This window comes from Arachis hypogaea, chromosome 1, assembly GCF_003086295.3.
Source record: "Arachis hypogaea cultivar Tifrunner chromosome 1, arahy.Tifrunner.gnm2.J5K5, whole genome shotgun sequence".
Lineage (NCBI taxonomy): Eukaryota > Viridiplantae > Streptophyta > Magnoliopsida > Fabales > Fabaceae > Arachis > Arachis hypogaea.
In genome coordinates, this window is record NC_092036.1 from 12,980,105 (window position 1) to 12,992,803 (window position 12,699).

Below are 12,699 nucleotides of genomic sequence, written 5' to 3' on the forward strand. Positions count from 1 at the left end.
ACAAAATAAGAATTTTAAACTTTTAAAAAGTACAAACACCTCTTCAAAAAATTTTACGAAACCAAACTTTAGTCTTTTTCTATCTTTATGTTATGAATTTTATTGATCTCAATTTAATTTTAAAAATTTTTTATTTATTTTAAATTTTAAAAATTGATAAATCAAAATGAATTATTGCCTCAATTTTGGGAAAGCAAATTTAAAATAAAAAATTGAAAACTAAAGAATCAAATGATGAAATTTAAAAATTATTTTAGGTCAATTGAAATTTTAAAATTAAATTGAGTCACGGTTAAAATAAAAAAATCAAATTAATCATTTTCTCTATTTATAGTGGTATCTATATTTTGTCGAATTTTAAATGTATATATAATAATTTTAAGAGAAAGTATATAAGTATAAAAAAATTAATTTATAATCAACTAATATTAATTAATTTTTTATTATAAAATTATCATTTTAACATTTTTTTTTAACAAAAGATGAAGAGATATTTATTAAAATACTTTGGGTCATTAAACTGTTTGTATAAACTAAAAGTAGATGGGATGATGAATTTACCAAGTGGCCTTATATGAATTAAAAGTTGATGCACTTACCACAATCTTCTCTAAATATTCTGTGGATGGCCATGAGTAACTATAAGTCATGTCCGTACAGGTGTCTCGCTGTTGCTCACAGCTCGCAATCTTTCCTTATATTCTATCAATACGCACACAACACATTATTGTGGTGAGATGGTAATATTATATTCGAACTTAGGAGATTTTTTGTCAGCTAGAAAATCACAATATCATATGATATGATTAGAGTAATAGTGGATATTTCATATTTGGGTCCACTTGCTTCTATCATTTCAGTTACAGATTTAGGGTGCTTGCTAAGACATGTATATATGCAACTTGTTTGTGCTTCTCTTTTTGACTTCTCCCATCCTTTAAAAGATAAAATAAAATAGCCAACAGTATGGGAACTTTTAATTTAATAACACAAACTTACAAAATCTTATAAATATTTGATCATCATAATATAGGATATATATCTACAACAGCTTTAAATTCGTCACTAGCCATTACTCTAAATTACATATTAAATAAATATGAAAAGCTAATTTTTAATTAATATTTTTTTTTAAATTAACTGATTAAACTCATATAATGTGTACGTGATTATTATTTTTAATAACCGATATTATTGACTTGCTTTATATTTATTTTTAAAGAAGAGATTAATTAAATAATACAATGATATTATTTAAAGCAAATATATATAATGATTGAAAAAGAGGTGAAATGCAATGGATCGCCGTTTCAGCACTTCATCTAGTTATGCCAACTGCCCACCTCTGTTACAAAATCTTGTGATATATGTATGCATGATTCGGATAAAAATGAAATTTATGGGGAAGAGCAAAAATCAGATAAAGTTATAATCAAATATTAGGAAGATTTTGTACATCATCACAGTAGAAAAAATAAAAAGATAAATGGAATGGAAAAAAAATTAAATCACAATATTTAATAAAATTTAAAAATATATAAAGAGTACATAAAAATAAAAAATATTTTGTTATATATTTTTTTATTAATTAAAATTAATAAAAATAAAACTAAATATACATAATATATTTATTTATGAAAAATAAAAAATAACATAAAAATAAAAAAATCAAAAGAATTTTAGAATTTAAATGGATTGGTTTATCTATTAATGTTAATAAAATTTAAGAGAAATTTTAATATTATAATAAAATTAGAAGAGTACATAAAAATACGTAAAAATAAACAATATTTTGTTATATATTTTTTATTGATTAAAATTTATAAAAATAAAATTAAATATATATAAAATATTTATTTACAAAAAATAATATAAAAATAAGATAAAATAAAAAAATAAATTTATAACTAAATTTATGTATTTTATTGGATTAAATTTATAAATCAGTAAAATTTTTTTACTACTTTCTTGGACTAAAATAAAAGAGTAGTTTAATAATATTTATTATGATATAGCCTATATACATACAAACCAATTCTAAGATTAATAATTAATTAAAATAAGTTTTGTGGTGCCATTATGTAATTATTGTTTCTTGTTTTTTATTGTTGTTAATAATAAGGTGCAGTTATTATAGCTTTAACTAAGTTAAATGTACATGAAAGGTTCTTTCCTTGGGCCTTTAAATTGCAACCAACATTATTATATATAACTCTGTTCAACTTGTCACCTTTTGGACCACATGTATCCAACATAACTGGAAAAAAGAATGAAATACAAACCTTAGTTTATATCCGATGAATTTATATAGAAATTCTACATACATTTATCATTCTAAATCATTTCTGTATCATAATGTGTCCAAATTCTTCGGCCTATGTCACAGGAAATGAAGACCCACGTCTAAAACCCTAAACCTAAAGCCTGCTAATTAAATTTTATGATTATATATTAATGTTTTTTATTTTAAATTAGATATTTTTATATATTGGCTATTTATGATAATAATAAAAAAAACATTTGTTTAGAGATAATTAATTTAATTTTTTAAATTTTACATGCTAATAATAAAAAAATTCAACAAAGAGCAAATTATTATTATTTTTTATAATCAACCAAAAAAACATGTATTTTATCAATATGCAAAACTACAAAAAATAAATAAAATATTCATCATTGTTATAATATATACTTTTTCTCTCTTTTGCACAAATTAAAGTAAGCAATTGTTTAACACAAACTTATGTGTGCTCCACCGACGCATGCAGGAATTGTACACAATTATAATTTCATAAAAAATGAAAAAATATTAAAAAAAACTTTTAAAAAAATTCTATTAATAATTTATAAGATTTCAAGAGAACATTGAATTAAGAGAATAGATGAGATGAAGATAAACAAAAAGAAAAAAAAATAAAAATATTTAAAAATACTATGTATAAAATTGTAATATATATATATATATATATATATATATATATATATATATATAGTCTTATATATTATAACATTCAATAATTTTATTGATAGAGATATAATTATTTATATTATTTTTTATTAATTTAAATTTTTGATATAAATAATATTATAATATAATATTAAAATTTTATATTTAAAAAAATTTAAGTTTAATTTTTTAGCAAATTCTAAAAGTTAAAAAATTAGGAAAAAATAAATAACAAAAGAAATTATTGAGGGAGAGTACAAATATAATTATTTACGTTGGTTTTTTTATCAGTTTAAATTTTAAAATAAATGGTATTATGATAATTATCTAATTTATATAGATAACTTCAATTAGTGAAATAAATTTTTGTTGTTATTGGTATATTTTTTCTTTGAACAAGTAGAAAAAATAATCAAAGATATTTTTCCTTCTCTTATGCCTCCATCAACAATATTTAATTATATGTATATATAAATTGTTATTTCCTATTTATTCAAAGTATCTGGATATGCACATGCGGATAGAGCAGAAGCTGACAATAGAGGAGATGCCAAATGTCATTTATTTCATGGTTCATTTCTTAAGAACTTATATTAAATAATAGTAAGATAATAAGCATTCATCCATATCTTACTAGAAACCATAAACTTCATTTTTACTCAAAGAAGTAAGTATTATGGACATGCCAGATTTTAAGGGCACGTATTTAATTTTATAATCGAAACTTCTCTTAAGTTTTGTAATTGCGTTATGCTTTTTGCTTCCTATTAAGAAAAAAGAGAAAGATTAAGTTTGTTTATAAAATATTATGAACAATAACACACACCGAAAATAGAAAAAATAAAGAAATCAAACCTAAGCCATAACTAGCTATATATCCTTTTTCATATTATCAGTACATTTCTTTGATTCAAATTATTCATATATATCTTGTAAATTTTGATACATTGTGAAAAATAATAATTAACATACACGTATGTCAATGTTGATGTTTTTCTAGAACAATTTGATAGTTATTATAATTATACATAATTTTTTAGATAATAATTTTTTTCGTTTTCAAATGAGTTAAAATATAATAATAATAATTGTTTGACAGATATATCTCGTTTTTTAATAGATAATTCTGAATCTGTTAATACTATTGACATACCAAATTTAAAGGGCACATATTTAATTTTATAATCGAAAGCTCTCTTTTAAGTTTTGTAATTACGTTATGCTTTTTGCTTCCTACTAAGGAAAAAGAAAAAAATTAAGCTTGTTTGTAAAATATTATGAACAATAGCACACACTGAAAATAGAAAAAAATAAAGAAATCAAACCTAAGCCATAGCTAGCTATATACCCTCTTTCATATTACCAATACATTTCTTTGATTCAAATTATTCATATATATCTTGTAAATCTTGATACATTGTGAAAAATAATAATTAACATATACTTATGTCAGTGTTGATATTTTTTTAGAGCAATCTGATAGTTATTATAATTATACACAGTTTTTTAGATGATGAGTTAAATATCTCGTCTTTCAATAGATAACTCTGAATCGCTATTATAATTATACACGGTTCTTTAGATGATAATCTTTCTCGTTTTCAGATGAGTTAAAATATCTCGTCTTTCAATAGATAATTCTGAATCGCTATTATAATTATACACGGTTCTTTAGATGATAATCTTTCTCGTTCGTCAATAATAATAATTTAATAGGGTAGATTTCGTCTTCCAATAAATGATTCTAAACTTTTTTCTTCACCATAGTAATATCTCGACTTGAGTAAAACAAAAAATTTAGATACTTTCAAAATGTACTCTGATACTCAAATTAATGAATAAATCATCAAATTGTACTTGTATCTCTAAAAATGCTTTATATCCATGCTGCCCAGATATTAGACAGCTTACATGCATGTTATTAGCCATATTTATTAGGCATACATTTGTTATCATCCATGATATAGTATCATTTAATTTATAATTGGGTAGAACTATTAGCACTTCCTATTAGTTACATGATTGTTTAGTTTCTTAAATTGCCCTAACCTACATTTTTTTAATTTAAACTCAACTAATCTCATCACTAACATTAATTTGTTTATTTATTTTCACATTATTTATGTATTAGTTTACATATTATTTATTGATATATAAAACTAGAGAAATATGTTGTGCTCAATTGGGTATTTGGGTTGTGATTGTTGTCTAGCGTTCGCTCAAGTCATTTTAAATAAATAAATAAATAACTAGGCATGGGATTGATTTATTTTGTTAACTCCAGAAACTAAGTATTCTTATTGAGTAGCTTTATTATTAATATAAGTAGTTGGTTTTTTCCGGCAGTACGATTGTTTTATATATGCCTTACTTAGATAAGCAATTCTTCAATTTTGACTAATAAAAAAGACCACAAAATATGAACCAATCAACCTAAGATATTTATTTGAATTGTGAGACAAATCCTCAAACTTGCCTTTGTTCTGTGAAGTTGGAATGGGTTAACATTATTGTTGACAACTGTGAATGTAAAGAATGATCTTTGATATAAAGAGGGTTGACCATTTTTGCCATGCCAATCAATGATATATATATATATATGTCCCTTCAAGAAGTCAAATACATACATTTTAATTTTTGAGTTTGATGGGCATAAATTATTAAATTAAATGTGGTATTATTCTCTTATGAATTATGGTTAGAGGTGGAAACTCAAAAGGTGGCCTACCAGAGTGTGTGGCCTAGTTTGCATTAGGTTTGACTGTTTAACAATTAAGGCCCGTTTAAAAGGTTCAGGAGTTATTTTTTTAAAATTTTTAAATTATAATAAATCACACTATTATCATTTAGTATAATTTTTTAAATAAAAAGTAACTTTTTTAAACGTTGTATATCACTTTTTATTATAAAAAAAATAATTTTTTTATTCATTACAACTTTAAAATAAATATTTATGTGATTAAAAAATTAAATATAAAATAAATTATTTATAAATAACTTTAATATAGGTTCTTATGTTTTAAATTTTTTTTTCAAAAAATTTTAATTTAGTTATTTATTTAAATTAGTCCTAAATTAGGTTCAAACTTATATATATATATATATATAAATCTATTAACACAAAGTCTTAAAGAAATTAGGCTTAGGCTTAGGCTAATGAATTATAAGTCAAATGGCATAATCTCTTCTCTCTATACTCAATTAAAAGATTGTGAGTTGGAGTCTTCTATCTTTAATAAAAAAAAAAAAGCTAGGCTTAGGTTATTTGCGAAATCTATAAGCCTAATAGACTGACTTTATACTGTTAGTAATTTATTATACTTAAAAATTAGAGTAAATATTCTTTTGATATCGAATTATTTGTTTAAAAGATAAAATGTTCTTTCACAGTTCAAAAATTTTTAATTAATTTTTTAATTATGAAAGTAATTAGCCTAAATAATTTTGTAATTGATTATCATTATTAGGACTGGAAGCGAGTCAAGCCAGCTCGTAAGTCAATTTGAGCTTGACTCATTAATAGCTTGATAAGCTAAACTTATGAGTTGGTGAGCCGAACTTTAGCCTTAAATTGAACTCATAAATTAAATGAGTCGAGTTTAAACTTGGATAAACTCAGTTTATTAACTGGTGAGCTGGCTCCACTATATATAATTATTAGTACACATATTTTATATGCATTTAGTTTATATTTTTAATATTCTATATATACATAATAACATAAATAATAATATATAATTATATAAAATTTTATTTTTAATTTTTATATATAATTTTGATGTAGAATATAAATAAAAAAATTATAATTTATTCATAGATAGAAATATATAAAATTAATTTTTTAAATATTTTTTAAAATATATAAATTATAATTTATTGATATAGAATTATAGATTATATTTCTATTATTTGAGTCCGCTCGTAAGCTCAAATTAGTTCGTGAGCTCAAACTAGCTCGTGAGCCAAGCTTAAACTTAAGAAATAGACTCGATTATTAATGAGTCGAACCGTGAGCTAGTTCAATTTTCGTAAGACAAACTTGAGTTTGATCTAATTCGATTCAACTCGACTCACTTCCAACTCTAATCTTTATAATACTAACCTATTTAGATTCTGTTCCCTTTATAAATATATTTATAAAGTTATAACATGATGATTAGTATATTGTGATATAAATATTGTAGAAGTGTTTTTATTAGTATTATTAATTAATTTCTTAGTGTACCTTCACTCTTAATTTTATTAGGAAAATTTATATTTCTATTATGTGGAGTATGTGGTATAGGGGTTAGTTTTATTTAACACTGATTTAATTTAATTTGTAACGAAATTTCTACCCATAAGTGTCATATCTTTTTATTCTTTTTAGTCGATGAAGAAATGATTTTATTTTTCTTTGCACAGCATATGCTATTATGCATGATTCATTAGATGATAAAGAGCATAAACTTTCTATGGTATTGAAATATCATAATACAGGTAATAAATGCGCAAGAAATGATGTGTGCTAACTATATCTAACAAGCAATTTTGATTTGTGTCAATAAAATTACTGTGAGAACATATATCCTATTAAAATCATTTACAAACAAGGGCAAAAAATGATAATGATAAAAATGCATGATTACATAGAATTATTGTTAACTAAAATTAATGAGATAGAAATAGAACCTTAAAATAAAAATGATGACATGTAGTTTTGGATTGATGAAGAATTTCTTTTATTACTTTTGATTTTTATATTTTCAATTTTTTAACTTATATAAAAATATAAAAATTAATAATAATTACTCTTGATAAAAGTAGCAAAATTTTTTCATTCTACAAGGTTTATTTAAATATAAATGAAATTGGGGGACCATGAAATTACAGCGCTTTTAATTAAACTGTTTACTTATATTCTGAACACCTCATCTTTCTATAATGTTGACTATACAAATTTTAACGAGAATTGATTAAGTATCAGAATTGGGGATAGAAAAGAGAGTGGTCGTGTATATCTAGTTTGACTTTGATACAAATTTTAATGAGAATTAAATAGTTACACATCAGTATTTACAGTATTGACAATAAAAAAGAGAGTGACGCTTATAAATGGTTAACATTTGTAACACAGTGGGAAGAACTTTTCAATAACAATTAAAAATATTTACTGAATTGAGGGACAACCTTCTATTTACAATTTGAATGAATGAATCAAATCATTAAAGGCTGCTGCAGTCTAATTAATGTGAATGTTCAGCTTTCAACTGTAAACCTACTCATGAAACTGTCGCACAAGAAAAATAAATTCATGAATATCAATTCATATATATTAAAAATATATTTTAAAAAAGTTTTAATAATTAGATGATATTTAACATTTTTGTATAATTTGTGTTTATTTTTTGAGTCATGTATGCTGTAGTTTTCATCAGATTGTTGTCTTTTAATATTGTGCACAAGGATTAATAAAATAATTGAATATTATATTTACAAAAATAAATAATTAGAATATGTTTATTATTATTCCATTTCACTATCATAACTTGTAACTAACTTTTTTTTTTTTGCATCTCAAAATGAATGTAAAGATAAAAGTAGTACAAAAATTATGTTTTCATTGAAGTTTTAAAATAACAATTAGTTCAAAAAATCTTAAACTTTTGAGAGTATATTAACAATCACTAATCCGAAATGCAGGTTAAAGATTTTCAAAAAGTAGTTTCTTCTCTTCTCAATTTTTATGTAGTGAAATGTTTTTTTAGTCTTACTACTTTCTTATGACAACATGGTTAAGGCAGAAGTAAATTGGCAAAAGAAAGTATGACAAGAATTATTGAAGTACAATACATAAAAATCATATGTCCTTTTCTTATATAATTTTATTATTCAATTAATAATTATAATAATTTTTAGTTAGAATAATAACTAATTTATTCACAAATATAATAAAATCTAGTATTAATTCATATACAAATAGACTTTCATTGAAAATGTCCTTATTTCTTTAGTCTTATTCCAAACTTAAGTTTAATTTTTCATTACTAAATTGTTAGTTGTCTTGCTTATTTTATGTAAATATTATGTGTTGATATTTTTTCATTATGAAATTGAACATTATTTCTCTCAATGTTTTTCAACAGTGATGTATTATAATATCATTTTGACATTATTATTATTAATATCTAAATTTGACATTGAGATTATATAATAGCATTTGCGACTAATATATATAAACACATGCATATATCATCCATATATTAGTAAAGGTATTCTTTTATATTTTAATATAATATGTCAAAAGTATTATACACACCTAAATATTTTATACATGTGACTTTTATTTAGTTTCTTTTTCCTTTTATTTTGGAGCCCTAATCGCTTTATCTATCTAAAGGAGTAAGTTAATTTACTTGTTATATATGTACTAATAAAATAATAAGTTTTACAGCATAATTCAATAAAAAATTGAAAAATATCAAAAACTAATTTTTTTAACCAACAATCAAATAGTATTTTTCTTTAAAAATGTTGACTCCCCAATAAAAAAAATTACATGAAAACGACTTGTAAGATCGTGAATAGTAATTAAGCTAAAGACTTCTAATACAACAATACATGACAAATGACTGAACAACAAGTAAAATTTGTTGATAAAGCAGAATATATGAAAATGAATTACATGATATAGAGGAAATTATATGATGATGATGATGATGATGATGACTGAAGAAAGAAAAGCATGCATCCATGACCCCACTGGATGGTCAACCAAGTTCTTAACTCCTTACATGTATCCGTAGATACACTCTCTAGACACGTGCTCACTCTGTTCCCTCTTTCTTTAGTCTTTCCCTCTTGAGGAAAATACAAATAACTATTTGTGTTTAATTAATCCAAAAACATATAATGAGCTGGAACGGATTCCGTGTGTGGAAATTGAGCTGTAATTGAAAACTCTCCCCTCTTTCTCACTCTCTTCCTCCCTCTTATTATTTTAACTCATTCCTTTCCACCCTATAAATACCTCAACCATGTTCCCTTTCTTTTCTAACACACCCCTCCTCATTCTTCTCTCAATCGCCATGGAACTCACCACCATGCTTTACTTCCTTGCCTCCTCTTTCTTCTTCTTCATTCTTCTCTTCAAATTCTTCTCTTCTCCCAAGAGAGGCAGAGCATTGCCACTCCCTCCTGGCTCCATGGGTTGGCCTTACATAGGAGAAACCTTCCAAATGTACTCTCAAGACCCAAATGTCTTCTTTTCCACCAAAATCAAGAGGTACCTAGACAGAATAGTCTGCTTCTCCTGAAAGTTTAAACTGATAGAAAAAAAATAACAGAATTACATATATTAACTAACCAATTGCTCTGCTTTTGCTTTGTCCATAGGTATGGTTCTATATTCAAGTCCCACATTTTGGGATGTCCATGTGTTATGATATCAAGCTCAGAAGCTGCAAAATTTGTGCTGAACAAAGCACAATTGTTCAAGCCAACATTCCCAGCCAGCAAAGAGAGGATGTTGGGAAAGCAGGCCATATTCTTCCACCAAGGAGAGTACCATGCCAACCTCAGGAGGCTCGTCCTCCGCACCGTCATGCCCGAAGCCATCAAGAACATCGTCAAGGACATCGAGTCCATTGCCGTCCATGCCCTTCAATCCTGCCAAGGAAAACCCATCACCACTTTCCTCGAATTCAAAACCGTAAGCAACTAAGTAACTATACTTAAAGAACATCCCTCCAAAACAGAGCACTCTGTTTCTATCTCTTTATCCTTATTAATAAAAATACTTAAAACTCAAAATGGACAAGTAAGTACAATTAAAAAGGCCGAAAATATTGGCTCTTACAAATGGGAGGTAAATAAAAAAAGAGTGCAAAAAAAGAGTGTAAATCAAGAATAAAGAGTAATGATTTAATGCAAAACAGAGTACTCTGTTTTTTCTTCTCTGTTTCATAAACCAACTAAGCCAAATGAATAATCTTTTTTTTTTTCAATCAAATTCTCATCATTTTCTTGTTTTCTGGCTCTTCGATGTTTGCAGTACACATTCAACGTTGCACTGCTTTCAATTTTCGGAAAAGACGAGGTTAAGTACAGAGAAGATTTGAAAAAGTGCTACTACACTTTGGAGAAAGGATACAACTCAATGCCGATAAATATTCCTGGAACACTGTTCCACAAGGCCATGAAGGCAAGAAAGGAAATCGCTGAGATAGTTGCGAGAATCATGGCAACAAGGAGAGAAAAGAAAGAAGAGAGTTACAATGATTTGCTGGGTTCGTTCATGGCCGAGAAAGCAGGACTCAGCGATGAACAAATAACAGATAACATCATTGGTGTCATTTTCGCTGCTCGTGACACCACTGCCTCTGTGCTGACGTGGATTGTTAAATACCTCGGTGAAAATCCAACTGTACTGCAAGCAGTAACTGTAAGTATCTAACATGGGTCCTACCTTCCTTTTCTGTTAAATTATTTAACGATTCTTAACTGTTTAAACATAAAACTTAAAAGGTAATGATAATGATTAAATGCAGGAAGAGCAAGAATCTATAGTGAAGAGGAAGGAGAAAAATGGTGAAGAGATAGGATTGAATTGGGAAGATACAAAGAAGATGCCAATGACTTCAAGGGTGATTCAAGAGACTCTAAGGGTTGCTTCAATATTGTCCTTTACTTTCAGAGAAGCAGTTGAAGATGTTGAGTATCAAGGTCAATAACCATATCTGATATGCTCCCATTATTAAGAAAAAAAGAAATTCCTTATGTATGAATGTGCTCACATATTTTTGACTGCTTTATGTTTCAGGGTATCTTATACCAAAAGGGTGGAAAGTATTGCCACTTTTCAGAAACATACACCATAGCCCTGACAACTTCAAAGAGCCAGAAAAGTTTGATCCTTCAAGATTTGAGGTGAACAAGAACAAAGAACTTATGCAATGCATGCCCTTTTGGCCTCTTTTTCTTGCTATTCTTTTCATGTGATTCCAAATCCAGAATTTTGACACATTTATTTTTTTTCCAGGTGGCTCCCAAACCCAATAGCTTCATGCCATTTGGCAATGGGGTTCATGCATGCCCTGGCAATGAATTAGCTAAGTTGGAGATGCTGGTGCTTCTACATCATCTCACCACAAAATACAGGTTCATATTCAAACCTTATTAAAAGTTTCCAAACATAAAGTTTAGAATGATACTAATGGGTTCTATTTCAATTTTGTGTAGGTGGACTGTGGTAGGTGACAAAAATGGGATCCAATATGGCCCTTTTGCCCTTCCCTTAAATGGGTTGCCCCTAAACTTATACCCAAAATATCAATAATGACAAAGTCAACATAAGCATAAGGTGTAAGCCAAGTCTAAGTCAACCATATGGCATGGGAGCAAGCTAATAAATGTGGCAACAATGGTTCCAAGGTTCAAAATAATACCAATACCAGATCTGGTTTTGATCACACAAAATAATGAAGAAATCATATGTCAAGTTCCACATAAACAACAAAATAAACGGGATATCAACCAATGATTAAGAGACACCAAAGGGGAAGTCTTATGATGAATCATCATGAAAAAAATAGGCAAGTCAAGTGTACAGAAGAGGTTTCATAGCCAAGGAAAATAGTGCTAAGTTTTTTTTTTTTTTTTTTTAAGTGTTTGGAGGAAAATACTGAATTGATGTATTGAAGTTGTTAGTTTTGTATGAAGCATGAGATGCCGCAAGGCAGGGAAATGAAAATTTGATGAAGTATTTTTTTTTA

At 26.2% G+C, this 12,699-nt stretch overlaps 1 protein-coding gene across 1 annotated transcript; it reads left to right on the forward strand.

The window, feature by feature from the left end:
• The first annotated feature begins 9,861 nt into the window (after positions 1-9,861).
• On the forward strand, positions 9,862-12,699 carry LOC112797741 (abscisic acid 8'-hydroxylase CYP707A2). Its single transcript, XM_025840824.3, has 7 exons — positions 9,862-10,211; positions 10,322-10,637; positions 10,980-11,369; positions 11,476-11,650; positions 11,748-11,854; positions 11,967-12,085; positions 12,167-12,699. The coding sequence occupies exons 1-7, from the start codon at positions 9,964-9,966 to the stop codon at positions 12,261-12,263; spliced, it is 1,452 nt and encodes a 483-aa protein (XP_025696609.1). The 5' UTR covers positions 9,862-9,963; the 3' UTR covers positions 12,264-12,699.

What these genes read in the sequence shown, in the direction of transcription:
- LOC112797741 (XM_025840824.3), top strand. Translation starts at nt 9,964, where the DNA reads ATGTTCCCTTTCTTTTCTAACACACCCCTCCTCATTCTTCTCTCAATC. An exon ending in TTTTCCACCAAAATCAAGAG is followed by an intron (nt 10,212 to 10,321) that starts GTACCTAGACAG and finishes CTTTGTCCATAG; the next exon opens with GTATGGTTCTATATTCAAGT. An exon ending in CTGTACTGCAAGCAGTAACT is followed by an intron (nt 11,370 to 11,475) that starts GTAAGTATCTAA and finishes GATTAAATGCAG; the next exon opens with GAAGAGCAAGAATCTATAGT.